This window comes from Sceloporus occidentalis, unplaced genomic scaffold (genome assembly GCF_023333645.1).
Source record: "Sceloporus occidentalis isolate IW3139 unplaced genomic scaffold, rSceOcc1.0.p SCAF_4, whole genome shotgun sequence".
In the NCBI taxonomy this organism is placed as follows: domain Eukaryota; kingdom Metazoa; phylum Chordata; class Lepidosauria; order Squamata; family Phrynosomatidae; genus Sceloporus; species Sceloporus occidentalis.
The window spans coordinates 37,039,738-37,057,245 of NW_028316984.1; the positions used below are offsets into that span (position 1 = coordinate 37,039,738).

General features: G+C 39.3%; 1 protein-coding gene across 2 annotated transcripts in view; it reads right to left on the minus strand.

Annotated features, from left to right (window-relative positions):
* MAP3K20 (mitogen-activated protein kinase kinase kinase 20) overlaps window positions 1-17,508 on the minus strand; it is a 136,422-nt gene that overhangs the window by 111,746 nt on the left and 7,168 nt on the right. The window contains exons 1-2 of one of the 2 annotated variants that reach the window (XM_089519734.1): window positions 7,074-7,219; window positions 6,728-6,921 (exon numbers count right to left, since the gene is read on the minus strand). In XM_089519734.1, coding sequence (XP_089375860.1) covers window positions 6,728-6,886 — 159 coding nt within the window. In that variant the 5' untranslated portion in view covers window positions 6,887-6,921; window positions 7,074-7,219. Of the gene's footprint in view, window positions 1-6,727; window positions 6,922-7,073; window positions 7,220-17,508 lie in introns of those variants that run through there. The other variant, XM_089519733.1, reaches the window with a different exon arrangement.

The following is a 17,508-nucleotide window of genomic DNA, read 5'->3' on the forward strand; positions in this document are numbered from 1 at the left end:
GGTCACCTCTCTAGTTCCACCAGCAAACTAAATATGTCCTGGTGTGGAAACATAGTCTTTTACATTAATCTCCACATTAGCAAGCTAAGGCAAAGAGGAATACAGTTTTTAAAAGTTAAAAATTTAGATATGAAGAGGGTATTTTAAAAAAAATGAAATGAAGCAGAATCTTACATTGCCAATTGCATTAAGAAAATAAACAAAAGAAATACTGTTTGATTGATTTAGCACACAATTGCAATAGGTCTTTTCCTATAAAGTCAGCTACAGAAAATCATGCAAGAGGATAATGCAAATGGTAATTCAGCAGTGGGACATTGGACTGTAACATAACATAGGATGTTATACAGACTACATTATCCTAGTATGTCTTCTATAGTAGCAAACAGCACTGCACAACAGTTTATACACTGCAAAAACACTTATTTTCTGATGATATTATTCTGGCAAATGGCTAATATTGCCCTCTTTTTAACCTCTATCATCTCATTCAATATCAGAATCTTTTAGATAATTAACCTGCAGTACTATATGCGCTGCTGAGGCTTGGCTCATTTCTTTCAGCTGAAACTAAACCCAGTCACTTACTCCAGAATCCCTATTTGTTTAGTTCCACTCCTGCACCCCACACATCATCATGTTTTTCTGCACAGGAGTGGAACTAAACAAATCCAGGACATATGAAACAAATTACAGTTCTAAGCAGATCATTCCAGGGGCAGAAGGAAAAAGAGAGGAGGAGGGAGAGATGGGGAACATGCAAAAACAGTGAATGCAGAATATCGAAATGAAACGCTGTTGGAAGACTAGCCTAGACAACCTTCAACTGGTGTCATATATAGCACTGCCTCTGAAACACTGGCACTAGTAACACTGTGTAAGTGTTGTGGCCTCACTGCAAAATCAGACTGACACCCTGTTAAAGGGTCTTTGCTTGCATAGATAAACTTGTATTACACTAATCCTAAGCGTTTCTGCGCTGCTGTAGCAATTCTTGTGATCACTCTGTGGTGTATTTATGTAAGAGCAAAGTGAGCAACAGCTTTCTCTGTATCTGCACAGCACCCAGCTAAAATAAACAGGTGCTCAGTGTTTCCTTTTAACTGTTTATACTATCCTCTTAAAAAGGAAACTTTCTTCATCGACATCTTAAATGGCAGACAGCATAAGCACAAAGGAACTTCATGAGGCTGCAGCTGCATGACTTCATAATTCCATTTAATTTTCTGTCTCTCTTAATTTTGCCCAAGATGCAAATGTTTTGTCTAGCTGTGTGTTTTTAATCAATAAAAGAGTCCAGCTTTTAAGAGACAAAAAAGAAATAACTAGAACATATTATCTGCATTAATATTTCAAATACAATTAGCATCAAACATGCTAAAAGATGGGAATAATAATAATAGGAAGGGGGAGAGGAGGATCTATTGACTCTGAGAAGTACCTAGATCAGCCTTCTCTAAAAATCACCCTCCATATGTGTTAGACTACAACTCCCATCATCTCCAATCCAAAAGGGCTAAGAATTGTGCTGGCAGGGGCTAGCTGGGAGCTGAAGTCCAACAGATCTGGATGGCCCCACTTGTGGATGGCTGATCTAGATGTCCTAACCCTTGCTGGGAAGCCACAAGCTCTATGAAACTATAAAGAAAGCTACAGAGACAAGACTACTCTATAAAAACACATCTTTAAAAAAAAGAGCTGACACACAACGAGGTTATCTTTTCTCAGACACTACAAATTAACATGTTTTCACCAAAGTATGAAAGCAGATGAGGAATTTCCACAGTCCAAACGAGTCCATGCTTTTGAAAGATGATGCACACTTGCCAGGAAACAACAGCATTCAATATTCCAATCCTAACTAATTTACTACTGCTTCAGAATTTCTTCAAGTAAAAAAAGCTTTGCACCTACAGAAAAGTAAAGAGAGATGGGCTCTATTGCATCACTTCTACCATGGTCTCTATATACAGTAGTAGTTTTAAAAAAAGATACAGAGTTTTTCCCCATCTTAATTCCAAAGCAATTCTACAAGGGCTTCATATACTGCACTTTTGTATGCAAGAAAAAGGCCTAAATCAACAACTGCCTATAAGCACCCAATTAGGAAGCATAAAACCTTTACCATCACTGCTAACATGTTTTCATCTCTCCTTGTCATAGCTCTCTTCAAATCATGCACTAATGCTCACATTTTCCTTCTACAGGCTTTAATTTGCATTTCAATTGCTTGTCTAAAATACAGCCAATTCTTAGGACAAACAAAACTTTTGTTTCTAAACCAAAATTAAAATGGACCATTTGTGCTGCTATCTAAGTTCGACGTTCAGATAACAGAGCAAAAGATAGCATAATACAAATGGCTAATAATAAATTTACAATTAGGAACCACCCCTTTTCTCGATAGCACAAAGGACCCCAAGAGAAAACTATCCAGGGTATGGCATGCAATGGCAAAAAGCAAAATAGTCTTACAAACTGCATGTCTATATTTAATCCTATAAAACAAAGCGTCCCTGGGCTGTATCCAGATTTGGTCACATTTAGAGCAGACCAACTGAAATCAGTGAGATTTAGGTTTGGCATGCTACACTGTTTTATTTATTTCACTGGATCTACTCTAAGAATGACTGAGCCAGGATCTAAGAAAGGAGTTCTCTGCTTATGTGGCAGCCATGAAGATGCATACGTTTGGATGGAAAAAAGCATAATTAAGCTGGTATCTTTGCTCCCTCTTGGAGTTTTGTAGGAAGAAAATGGCCTTTGGAAGAAAGAAGATGGCCTTTCTCATCAGCATTTTTTATTTTTTATCAGCCTTCTCTAAAAACATTTCCTTTATGGCGGCCCAGCATGGCCAGTGATCATAGACTATAGGGCTTGACAGACCGCCCTGAAAGGATGGCCTGTAGCTGCCCATTTTTATGCTGCAAGGAGGTTGCACCAACCAAATGGCTGGAAGTGGGTTCTTTTTAGTCTGCACACCAGGTGCCACTGGCGCACTCGCGCACACTGATGATGCATGCACGGTGACATTTGGATGCTGCACCATGCCTGCATCATCATGGTGGTCCCCATGTGGATGGGGGCGAGCCATGATGGCGCTGGTGGTGCACGGTAGGGCTTGGTAGCGTGCAGACGCTCCACACTCCTGAGCCCTAAAATCAGCCCCATGCTGCCATTTTCCGGCAGTCTGTACCAGGCCAATGACAGCCAAACTCCAACATCACTGAGGCCTTATATCCTAGGTAGCTAAGGTAAAAACCCTGGTCTTAGAAAACATTCCAAGCCATTTGAAGGGCTTTCTGTGATGAAACCAGCATCTTGAATTATGCTCCAAAAGCTCTAGGACGCAAGTGCTAGCTCAATTCCTCATCCTTGCATTCTTCACTAACTGAACATCACAAGGGACAGGGACGGGGAAAAAACGCTGTTATAAGAGGCAAGATTATAAACAACTGCAACTCATTCAGAATGTGAGAAATAAGGCACAGCAGATACTTGCTGAGATGAACCATGCAGCTACCTTTTCTCAAAAAAAGTGCAGCTACCTGACATTCCAGGCCCATCCCAGGAGCAGCCAAGGTTTGCAAACACAAGCAATCTCATCAAACCGGATCTCTGTACTCAAAGGCTGCAATAAACTTATGGTAATAAACCATCAGCACTATTGAATCCTAATTATTTTATTAGTGTTGTTGAAAGCTCAGAAGGCCTACCAGTCAGGAAGCTGAAGAGAAATGATATTTTCTTTCTCTGGCAAGTACAGGACATTTTGCAGGAAATGCAAAACTGCATCCATATACAGCTAAGTTCAGTGCTACCTAACAACTAAACCAGCTTTCCATGCTTGGATGCTTTCCAAAACTGTTGGGTTACATCTCCCATCATTCACTGCCAGTACAAGCATTAGGATGGCTGGGAATAACAGAGGTAGATCCCATCACATCTGGAAGGTACAGGACAGCAAAGGCTGGATCAAGCCATATAAGAACACCATCCATAAATTTAGGATAGCTAACAGTCCTTCCCCATATTTACAAGCGTCATTTGAATAATTAACTTTGTTGAATGTACTTTTAAAATCCATTATCAAGGATGAACCAGGATGGTGAAGATGGGGCTAGAAAATTGGTTCTGCATAGGAAAAAGGCACATTTAATTCTCCATTCGGCTATAAAGTTTATTATGGATTTTGACCATTGCCTAACCTATGCCACAGGTATCTCGGATGGTGGGGGGGGGGGGAAGAGCACAAAATAAGTTATGTCTGTCTGAATTCCTTGGGAGAAAAACTGTATACCTCTCTAGGAATCTCTAGGTCCTCCAGTGCAACTCTGTGGTCAATGTCCAACATACACTGACTACAGAATGGCACTGGAGTAGCTACAAATGGTCTTTCAGTGCAACTTTTAGTTAAAGTTGACCACCAGAGTTGCACGGGAGGACCTAGACTAGGGGTAGGCAACCTGCGGCCCGCGGGCCGGATGCAGCCCGGCAAGGCTTTGGGACCGGCCCCAGCCCGGTCCTGCCGCCGATTGCCGCCGGAGCCTTTGGCCTCTCACGTGAGGGTGTGGGGCCTTTGGCCTATCAGGAGGAGGCGGGCAAGGGGGGGCAAGCGGTGGGCAAGGGGGGCAATTGTCTATAGAAGCCTCAGAAACATGCATTTATATTAACATTTTTTTTAAAAATCAGCAAATTTTTTGTGTGTCCTCCATTTTTAAAAAGTGTCCTCCATTTGAAATTTTTGTCCTACATTTGTCCCAGGTTATTTATTTATTTAATTTTTTAAAAAAATATTTAATTATTTACTTTTTGGCTTTGGCCCCCCAGTTGTCTGAGGGACAGCAACCCGGCCCCCGGCTCAAAATTTGCCTACCCCGACCTAGACAGTCCTAGAGAGAACATATTAATGAAATCCATGAATAATCAAATCTGCAAATATCAAATCCACAAATATGGAGGGATGACTGTACTTGCAAGTACATACATTATGAAAATATGACTGAAATCCATTTGTTAACAGATGAACAAATCAAATCCCATGACTAAAATAGTTATTTTATTTACTGATTCAAACAACAGCAAACAAAGAATCTTAACTGGATATTTACAAGAGCACAACTCCACTGTACTCACAATTAAGATGAAGGTCGGAGTGGGGGGGGGGGGGGGAGAATGTGCCAGCACCTTTAAAACTAACTGATTTTAATTTCAGCATGAGCTTTCATGGATATAAATCCACTTCTTCAGATGAAATACAGAGTGCACAGAATGGATAGCCTAAATACTCTAAATGCACCAGATCCCCTCTGATCCTGGAAGCTAAGCAGGATCAGCCCTGGGTCATAGTTGAATGAGAGACCACTAACGAAGACCAATTGTTGTAGACTATATTTCAGAAAAAGGAACTGGCACCCGAGGGATTTGTCATAAGTGGAGTCTCTTTCTTTGGAGATTTTTAAACAGAGGCTGGATGGCCGTCTGTCGAGGGGTGCTTTGACAAGTATTTCTGCAGGGCCAGGGGTTAGACCTCATAGTCCTTGAGGGTCATCCTCATTTTCCAACTCTAAGATTCTATGATTCTAAGTTGACAGGCAACTTGAAGATGCATGCACATAAAGAGCAAATTAATTTAAATTGGAAAATTGGCATAGTGGAGATACAGGCTACCATTGAGAAAGAGAAACAAAATGGACAGCTAAAAAAGAAAATAGTAGAACATAACATTAAATACACTGGAAAAAGTCATATGGAATAATTATTGATAGATTTGTCACAATAGCACTGAAAAATACAATAACTCTATGCTTCCATTTTGCCCTGTAACCATTGTCCTCATTTTGGCATACAGCCTTCCGTAGGTTAGTCAACAAACAATGAGGCCCTCAACCTCAGAAAGGTTGCCAGCTCATTATACACACTTATCTAGAAGTAAGACCTACTGGATGCAGTGGGTCTTACTTCAAAAGAGGATTGTGGTTGTTCAACTATTTTAATAATGAACACCAAAGGATAAGTTCTTTTGCCACTGATACAAACAATCACATTAAAAATTTCTTTCAGAATGGACTTGAATACATAAATAATGAATCATATACCAGTGCCTCATTTCTGATATTGTGGGGGCATGTTGCTACTTATGATGTTTTACTGGAGTTGTATTGCCTTCTACTGGAAGGGTATGTTCATACTGAAGATGCTTAGTAGTATGACAACATGTTTCCATAAATACAGATCTGATTGAAATATGATGTTGCACATCTAGTATTCAATCCTTCTCTCAGTAATGATCATGCAATTCCCAGGAAAATCAATGTTACAAATACTTACACATTTGATTCCAACAGTGAAGGTCTGTGTTAACAGTATTTTAGCAAGTAAAAGGCCACACTACTGGGCCCTGGCTGCCTGCTTAAAAACCACAAAATGAACATGACTTTAACTTTAGTCTGTTCACCAAGACTTCTAATTTGCACATTTTCTTTTAAATATATTCTCACTATGCCAAAGTCTGATTAATTTCATTCTCTGAAAAGTATTCTCCTAACAATGTACAAAATATTCTTCTAGATTCTGATAATGCTAGAGCTTGCTAACATGAAACGCTTGCATACAGGGGTGGGGGGAAGGTAACAAAGGGGAAAAGACTTGTGCTTAACTACTGTTAAAAATTTGAATCTGACATTTTTTCTACTAAAACAAAAAATGAAATGCGTGCATTGCTTACCTCTTTCTCTATTTTAAGGAGCTTCTTCACAGCCACCTCCTTGTCCTGAGATATCCATCGTGCTCGATATACACTCCCAAAACTTCCTCCACCACAGTTTTCAAAAAACTGCAAGTCATCAAATTTAATCTGCACAAATGAAGCACTGAGAGACGACATCTCATAATGACAAAATACACCACGGGGAAAAAAATCTGAAAGAAAAATGACAGAAAGACAATCTAATTACACTTCTACCTCCATGGTCCGTTGTATTCCAAACTTTCCTTACTATGAAAATGAAAACAGATCTCATCAGTGTAAAAAGCTGTGAACTTCACAGTGCGTATGTATTCTCTTCAGCCACCTGTAGCTACTGTTTGTAGAGAAGCATCTAGAAAATTCTCCTGTTCTCAGATGCTGGAGGCCCTCAGGATGAGACACTTTTGTGTGTGCATGTCTGTGTGCACAAATGCAATGAGAGGGAGAGAGAGAGAGTTCTCTCACAGTGACGTACACCGTCAAATGGGAAGCACGCTTGTAACTGTGAACTTGCCTAGGAGTTCTGGAATCTAGAGTATGCTATGTATCCACGTTGTGATCACTCTGAGAAACATACATAACCTAAGTCCTTGGACATTCTGGCACAATGAGCAGAACTTTCACAAGTTACTTTTTTGAACTAAAACTCCTAGCACTCCTACCAACTGGGCACACTAGCGGGGGGATGTGGGAGTTATGATCACCCAAAAGTAAATTTTTCTTGCTCTAATAACTACTTTAGACCTTGCCTGAGCAAGCATTCTTGCCTCTGAACATTCACTAACATGCTGCTAACTTGAGCTACAGTTGTGAGAAAACTTGGCCAAAGTACAAGCCTGTTCCAGAACTGGCTTAGTTGTGCCGTCAACAGCAAGTGCAAAATAATTTATCTTACCCATGTTTATGCCAAGGCAAGCTTCTTCCTCTTCTTTTTTACAGTTATAAGGGAACATATAATATTTATAACAGTGGAACAAAACATTCTTGCCTTTAAGTTATAAGTCACAGGACCTCCTTCTTAACAAATTATCACTCACTTTCCAGCTCATTCATTTGTGAAGTGATCCTGATCAACATGATCAAACTAAAAATTCACTCAGATTGAAAGTGAAGAGTAAAAATAGTTTTTTTCAGGTTTTTCAGTGTAAGTGAAAATCCTGATGGAGTCTTACAGTGGTTATATTTCATTGTAGGTCCAACTTAACAAAGTGTTATTTGAAGCTGGCCACATAGCAGTTTGCATAGTGATTCTTGAACAATTCTGGACAAAAGAGGGCATCCTCATTTTGAGTACATATCAGACCCTTCAGTGTTAATAGTTAAAGTCTGAATTAGATTTGATAACTAACTGGGACACTACATCAATTAAATTCTGGACACCACAAAATCACCACCAATTTATCATCAGCCAAGGAAGAGCTGTTTAAAATTGTTCATTTATTTACTGCATTCATATCCTGCCTTTCTGTTAAAATAAGAGGGATGGGTGGCACTCAAGGAGGCTGACAGTAATAAAATTTAAATAAAATAAATACAATAAACTTAAAAGCAGATTAAAAACACAACTTTAAAATAGATCAATGTAAAAATAACATCTAGGAAAATTAGGGAATACAGTTGTGCCACTGCTTGTTTCTTGACAAGCAGGCAAATACTAACACAGTGCAATGCAACACAATGATATATTTACACATGCAAGTTCCAGGGAAGCCTTCTACTGGCAGAAAGGCACTTCCAGTTATACAACTCAGTCTAATCCTTCAGTCTTCTTCTCTGCTTCCAATGCCTGACTCTCCAACAAATATAACTTTCAGAGGATACCTTAATCTTTGAGAATAGCTTGGGGTGGGGTAGGGATTAAGGGAAGGAGAGAAAAGAGACTGCAGAGAAATGTGGAAGTCCAGAGAAGTCCTGTAAAGTGCACTACCTGTCCTTATCTAGATCCAACCCCATATGTGTGTGTATATGCCTTCAAGTCATCTGTTGACTTATAGTGACCCCCTGGATTTTATAGGGTTTTCTTAGGCAAGGAATACGTGGGGGTGGCTTTGCCAATTCCTGCCTCTGAAATACAGCCTACATGTAGATATATATACATTTTTCAGATTTAGCAATCTGTGGAAGGGGGCAGGAAACACAACTGAATAACACAACTAATTCTAAGTTTAATATTCTCTTGAGTTTTCACGCCTGCTATTAATCAACAGCTAAAGGAGACCAGTACTGTCATTTCAAACTCTGGACAGGAAGCCAGGTCTCACTCACAGTGGCTTATGTAAGGCTATAAAAATTGTGTAAGCGAGTTTCAAGTGAGAGCTTCAACCAGTGACAATCCAACTGTTTTAATGCTTTATGAACAAATTAAAATGCTAGCTATGGTAACTTACCATACAAAAGGATCTATGGGAAAGATTATGCAATCATGTTTGCATATACATCCAAGCTTAGAAATCTGTTTATTAGAGCCAATGGAATTTCCTCTAGGTATGCTGCCAAAGTTCAACTTCAATTGACCCATCTGCATCCAAACCACAACCCCTGCATTCAGGACACAGATTGCAGATCATGGGTCAGATGGAAAGGAGAAGCCCAAGAAGTGTCATGAGCATTCTAATGATTTACAAATTTGGTATTTTGTAAGACGCAGGGTCTTGCTGGAAAAATAAAGCAGTTTGACACCACTTTAACTGCCATGACTCAATCCTACAAAATCCTGGGATATTTAGTTTGGTGAGATACTAAGATTTCTCTGACAGACCAGGATGAATATGTCACCAAACTACAAATGCCAAGATTCCACAGGATGGTATCATGACAGTTAAAGTGGTGTTAAACTGCTTTACTACTGCAGTTTAGATATATCCTCAGAGGCTGCTACCACAGTGCAGAAATAAAGCAGTTTGACACCACTTTAATTTCCATGACTCTATGGTATGAAATCCTGGGATTTGTAGCTTTGTGAGATATTTAGCTTTCTGTCAGAGACCTGTGGTGCCACATCAAAGTACAAATCCCAAGATTCCATAGCACTGAGCCATGAGAGTTAAAGTAGTGTCAAACTGCTTTACTTCTACAGTGTGGATACATCCTCAGAGGCTTCATACAGAAATGTTAAGGATACAAAAGAACCCAAAATAGCAACTGGTGCACTAAATTTAAAAAGGACTCCCACAAGTCTACTTACCAAGTCCCAGTACTGCAATATCAACCCTACATGACATATAGCTTGAAATACTATTGGAAGGCATTACAGGAGCAACTGAGTACAACTGCCTGTCCATCACCAAGCAAACACAAGTTCAGCATCAGTTTCCGCACCTGTTATGCCTACTGAGAGCCACAGTGTGCGAAGGTAGTGCCATTATAAGGGCGGCCATGCCATGAGTGTAAAGTCTGAAGTCAGAAGCCTCAGTATTAATTAGGAGTCTGTTATGTGACTGTTTCTAAGCCAGTGTTGCTCCAGTCAGGAAAGGGGTGACACCACAGATCTCTCTTGTCTGACGGTACATTCTATCTCCCACGTGGCAGAGGACAGATGGAGGTTTCTCACAATCTTCACAGTGTAAAAAGGAACAACAAAGTATAGTGTCTAGATCAAGGGAAGTAATAGTGCCACTCTATTCTGCTCTGGTCAGGCCCCACCTGGAATATTGTGTCCAGTTCTGGGCATCACAATTTAAAAAGGATGTTGAGAAACTGGAGCATGTCCAAAGGAGAGAGACTAAAATGGTGAAGGGTCTGGAAACCATGCCCTATGAGGAACGCCTTAGGGAGCTGGGGAAGTTTAGCCTGGAGAAGAGAAGGTTAAGAGGTGATATATTGAGGAGGGAGCTAGCTTGTTTTCTGCTGCTCCAGAGACTAGGACCTGGAGCAATGGATGCAAGCTACAGGAAAAGAGATTCCACCTCAACATTAGGAGGAACTTCCTGACAGTAAGGGCTGTTCGACAGTGGAATGCACTCCCTAGGAGTATAGTGGAGTCTCCTTCCTTAGAGGTCTTTAAACAGAGGCTGGATGGCCATCTGTCGGGGATGCTTTGATTGAGAGTTCCTGCATGGCAGGGGTTGGACTGGATGGCCCTTGCAGTCTCTTCTAACTCTATAATTCTATGATTCTAACTCCATTCCCAGCTTTCTTATCACACAGATAACAGGAGAGGGGGCCCTAGGATAATGCACATGAAGTACTCTGAATATACTATATGGATGAGGAATAGTACCTCTAAATACTTGTTTTTTATCTATATATTCATTCAATCAGTCAGTCAGCCATGTGCCTCAAGTAGACTGCAACCATGTACTGCCAGTTTATGTTGCCCTGTGTGTGACTTCAATCTAAAATGCATCACTCTCAAAAACTGTACTTGTATTGTTTCTAAGTGCTTTTTTATACTGCATTATATTTTTTAATGAGTAATGTAGTTTAATACTGTAACCATTTAATTTTATTTTAATGTTCACTTTTGAATGTTTTTAATTGTATAATTGTAAGCTATTTTGAGTTCCAACTTTGGGGGGAAATGTGGGCAATAATAATAATAATAATAATAATAATAATTTTTATTTGCATAAACAGTATGTAGAGCCTGCATCTTATTATAGAAGGAGCTTGTGCATATCACCATTGTAGCGAATAAACATAGCAATGTATGTTTTCAGGAGTATTTTTTTGGGTGAGAATCAGGCACAGTTGGAAATTCTGCTTTTAACTTTTCCTGTTTTCAAAAAGAATTAATTGTTAGCTTAAACTTTCCCATTGTTATTTGCACTCTGTAGTGTCTAAAAGCCACTTTGTATTTTGCATGCAGCTAGGGCAAAATTAACCCATACATTTCCTAGTCATTCATTTGTGTAGGATTAGCTCCCAAAAAGGCAAGCCTCCCAAGCAGAAACACAAATGTTTCAAGATTTCAACTAGATTTTATCATTCTTATGGCTTGGGCCCGAGTTACTTGCGGGAACGCCTCTCCCTACACAATCCGCCCTGCACTCTCAGAATAACTGGTAAGAATGTGTTAGAACACCAATCAACCAGGCTTATATCAACCTCCCAGAGAGCCTTTACAGCAGCTGCTCCAAAACTGTGGAATGGCCTTCCGGAAGAGATCCATCTCATTACTTCCTTGGAGGCATTTAAGAGGGCACTTAAGACAGATCTCTTCTGGCAAGCTTACCCACCTGACTTTATGTAAGAAATACCCTCTGACCATTGTATAATCCTACTGCATTGCCACTTGATGATGACTTAGTTTTTTAACATTAATTGTTATCAATTTTATTGATGTGTTGTTATATGTATTTTAAGTATTGATGTATGTATTTTAGCGGACTGTAATCCTACCTCAATCTGGGAAAATATAACTATTATTATCATCATCATCACCACCACCACCACCACAGCAGCCTGCAAAGGCTAATATAAGACACGCAGAGAGGTTCCCATTTCATCTGCTTTTTTCTCTGTCTTTTCCCTGTCATATATGTATACAAACCACATTTGTGGCCATACCCTTCACCTCATATCATTGGCTGCTGTGGGCAAAGGGACACATACTGAATTGTGAACACATACAAGGAGGCACATGCTGCATTGGTGTCATGTGGTCATGCTGTTTCCGTTGTGGCACAGAGGCCTTTTGTAATGTCTAACCTGGTGCTTAATTAAAATGGGCAAGAGAGAGGAGAACTCATACAGGAAAGAGGAAACAAAGTGTTGCAATACCTATGTCAAAAGCTAAGCTGGCACATGCCCCAACAGCTACAGCATCTACATACCCTTGAAGTGACTGAGGCTGGAATCATCTGCAAAAAGAGTGAGTAACCTGATTGAAGATTAAAATTAGCATCAAGACTGCCCTAACTCCCCTGATCTTAAGTATATTCCCAGTTATGCTACACTGAAATGAAGGAAAGAGGCTTCCAAAAATGTGTATTGAGGATCAGGCTTGAGAGGCTTCCTCCTCTAGCTCTACATTTGTTCAAAAGCAAGCCATTTCATTCATCCTTATTTTGCCGGCCTAAAGACTTAGATCTTTCAGTATCCCCAGACATATGCTGCATCTCCTGTGAAAAAAATTCAGGCAGGAACAAGCAAAACAATGTTCTGAACCTCTGCTGAGTCCCATGGTCCTGTCATTTGCAGAAACACAATTGAGAGCTCCTAGCTGCTATTGTATGAGAGCCATGGGGAAGGTTATGGCGATTGGCTTTGTTATCTGGTGCAGATTAGTAACACATGATATGTATTTGAAGGAATGATTCTGTCATTATCCATCACATAGAGGCATTTCTAAAGTAACTATCACCTTATGAAAAGAAAGGGCTTTGTTTTCATAAGGTGATGGTTACTTTAGAAATTTCTCTATAGGATGGATTGAACTTCAATTTTGATCTAAATAAGTTAACATGGCCCGAGAGTGAAAAAGGAAAACAAAACAAAAATACTGAAGAAGTGAACTTACATTCTGAGGCTTTCCTGAAGGTGGAAGGGGAATTGTTCACTTCCTGGCAATTATTTTTTTATAGCTTAGAAAGTGTTGTCTTTTGCACCAAAGAGAAAAGGATCTAAGAGAGCTTTTGTGGCACTTTGTATTTCAATTTTAATGCCCAGCAGTCTATTGTGCGATGTGCTTTGTATATCCAACTCTTTAATAACAGTACTCTCAGTTCAATATAGTTAAATAAATGCTCAGTGGGTTCCTGTTATCTGATAGCTTGCCTTTATACCCCATCTTTAACTAGATGCCTTGCTTGCTCCAAAATGGGAATAAGCCAGGTTCAGAAAGAGGAAACATCCAGGCTTATGCTCAGTTTGGTACAGTGTGCTAAAGAAATCTACGGGGTACTTTTCCTTCTTTCCTTCCCTGTGGAAAAACTGCCATTTGGCTCCTATCTCCCTTGAAGCCTGGGAACTTAAAACAGCATTTGCAGTGGGGGGAAAGATGTGATTTCTAAGACAGCTGCTCATTTAGTTGCTTATGTATGGTCACTAAGAATTGTCCCCTTGCAACTAAGCAGTGAATTGTTATTTCTTTAAAGACCAATACTTGGTGAGTTCCCCCCCCCCCCCTGTATTTCTAGAACAGAAAAAGTTAACATAGGGTTAGGTGAGCAAGAAAATGTTTTTATAGGCTTATTTTTAAAGTTAGGCCTAGATTAGACTAAAAAGCTATTTGCTTTACAAAAGAAAGAATTATCTTTAAGTAATAATGGAGGAAATTGGTTGATGAGGGTGTCTCTGTGTGTACATAATTAAAAGAGACAATATTCTCTTCCCTGCTTTAATATCCATCACTCTACCACGAATGACTTAACATTTTAAAATACTGTAAGCTGGTAAATTCAATATGTGGTCTGTTGACTTATCCAACAAAATGTTATCTATCTAGTAAATTCTGTGGACTTACTTACAACATCAAGCTCATTTTTCCCTCTCCAATAAAATTTAGTTTTCAAAAACAGGTACAGGTCTGGAGGCATAACTTGGAATACCATGATTGCATGATTCTGGCAACTGTAGCTCAAAAAAGTAACTTTTAGCTCTGCTCTACATGATTTGGCATTTCCCCTTAGTTTACCAGATGGGATGCCTCTTGCTGTATATTAAGACAGTCTAAAGAGCCATGACTTAAAAAATCATCATGTTGTTTTATACTTTGGACATAAACGATCCACTAGACCCTACACTGCTGAGGTTCAGGTATTGTAGTATATAAAATATGTTGGAATATATAAAATATGTTGGAGCACAACACATTTTGAAGCAAAGGTGAATTCAGACTGCTGCTGTTCAGGCTAAAATCTGAAGATGGTATTATCTAGCTATTTGATTTATTTCTCATCATTTTTCTCAAGGTCTGAAAACACATTCTGTGATTTTTGCTTTCAGAATGATGCAATGGCCACCTTTGTTTAAAACAATAAAACTGTTGTTCCAACATAAAACATGGTTATAGGGAAATTCAAAAGCCACTTTGGTTGTTAGCATGATCAGGAGATTGATGCACCTTGAAAGAATGAATAGGGAAATTATGTAAATCATGTGTCTTTTAGATCATAAAGCAGGAACCCACCAAAACATTAGTTTTCGTAACCCAAAACCTTACAGGGTATAAAAAAATAATTAAAAATTAAATAACAAATAGATGGCAATATTTCACTTGAAGTCTCAACTTACTTCAAGTTCATTAATTAATGGATTCACAATTCTCCCATACAAACTTTATAAAAAAAAGTAAGGCCTAGAAGCACATTGGAATCTTGATAATGTATTGTTATTTCGGTTAGATGTTTTTCGACACATTGGACTTGCACCATTGGCTTTGTAACATTTCTTTTCAAACAAATATCCCAGGAAGTCAACGGTATTTTACAGAGCAGTAATAAGCACAGTTATTTACTATTTGATTTCCTTCTGGTTCCATTAGGCCTTACAGATAACAATAAAATTACATTAAATATAAGAGACATGGATATTAAAACATCCAGTACATATTTCACAAAATGAGCATATCCCAAAACATCAAAGTGTTTCCACAAACTACAAAATAATTTATTTTAACAGACTGCAATTTCATATTACATGCATGCACTTTGTCTTGACCAGATTATTACAATTATGTTAATGCATCTGAAATCTTCAGTCACCAAAATTCCAAGATGTAAATTATTCACCACTAATTTCTCCTTCTCAGATTAGCTCTTTTAAAAAAAAACCCTCATAAAAACAAAATAGTTTTCAGTGCTTCCTTTGGAAAGGCAACATGCCAAGGTATTGCCAATAAAGCAGTTCTACATTTGCGCTAGCTTAAAACATACAGGAGACACGTGCCAAGTTTCCTTATTTGGGAAAAAACACTTCCATGGCTTTCAAGAACTTTGACCATCCATTTTTAGATTCATGAATCCGTATCTCAATACTGTACTCAGCTCTTGGGATTTCAAATGCAGTCCCTGCCGAGCAAGCAAACGTCTTGAAACAAAACATTCTGACTCTTCTCCTAAACGTTAGACAAGAAAGGAATATGAATGGTATAACGGTGCTTTATTCTGCAACATTCTGCATTTTAAAAAACCTGGTTGATAAACGGCACACATAGTTTTGATCTACTTGGCTGCAACACGGTCCCCATGTGCACTAGATTGCCATCTTCTTTTCCTCCTTTTCTTTCTTCCTCCAGGCAAGGATCCTAATGCCTTCAGCAGCTGTCTAACAGCAGGAATAATCAGATAAAACTTTCTTTATCACTGACTCTGTGTGCCAGAAAGTTTCTCCCGCCAATTTTCTTCTTACAAGGCAGCTGCTACAGGCACAAAAAGCCTCTCTTCTTGACAGGAGAAAAAGTTGGCAACTGTAGCACTTAATCAAGCAAACACATAGAGGAAGGCATGCTAATGTGCATGCACACACACACACAAACCATTACAAAATCATCTTCCAAAAAGCCCAATTCACCAAAAATCTAAGCTTAGAACTACAGCACACCAAGTATATTCAAGCATGCATTTTGGGGGGTGGAGAGGGGCATTTTAAAATTTTTTTACTTATTTTGATTTCTTGTTTTATGAAAAATCCTATTTTTATATAGCAGTGTCATGCTGGTGGCATAACAGGCATCATGGTTTAAAAGTATCTGCTACACAATGGACAAGCCACAAATTTAAACATCAACACAGTAAGTGGCCCTATGTGTTGCAAAGTGGTTTGAGTGTTGGACCGTGACTCTGGGGACCAGAGTGTGATTCCCAGCTCAGCCATGAAATCCAAAGTGATCTTGACCAAGTCATATGCTCTCAGCCTCAGAGTAAGGCAATGGCAAACCTCCTCTGAACAAATCTTGCCATGAAAAACACATGATAAGTTCACCTTAGGGTCTCCCAATGTAAAAAATGACTTGAAGGCACATAACAACAACAGTCTTCTCAGAAAAGGCAAAGGGTGCTCAACCTGAGGATAATGGAGCAGAGGACAGAATAGGGGAATTTCAGCACAGAATAAGTAAAGAGATAGTAGAGGAACACCTTGTTAATCTAAATGAATTTAAGTCTCTGGGACCAGATGAACTCCCTCCAAGGGTATTAAAAGAACTGGCAAATGTAATATCGGAGGCATTGGCAATCATATTTGAAAACTCCTGGAGAACAGGAGAGATCCCAGCAGACTGGCGAAGGGCAAACGTTGTCCCCATCTTCAAAAAGGGGAAAAAAGAGGAACCCAACAATTATCGTCCAGTTAGTCTGACATCAGTTCTAGGAAAGATTCTGGAGCAGATCATTAAACAGAGAGTCTGTGAACATCTAGAAGGCAATGCCATAATCACAAAAAGTCAACATGGGTTTCAGAGAAACAAGTCATGCCAGACAAATCTAATCTCTTTCTTTGATAAAATTACCAGCTTGGTAGATGAAGGGAATGCTGTGGATATAGTATATCTTGATTTCAGTAAGGCCTTTGACAAGGTTTCCCATGACATTCTTGCAAACAAGCTTGTAAAATGTGGGCTAGACAAAGGAACTGTTAAATGGATCTGTAATTGGTTGACCGGCCGAACCCAAAGGGTGCTCAACAATGGCTCCTTTTCATCCTGGAGAGAAGTGACCAGTGGGGTCCCACAGGGCTCTGTCCTGGGCCCAGTGCTATTCAACATCTTTATCAATGACCTGGATGACAGAATTGGGAGCATACTTATCAAATTTGCAGATGACACCAAATTAGGGGAAATAGCTAATACCCCAGAGGACAGGATCAAGATTCAAAATGAC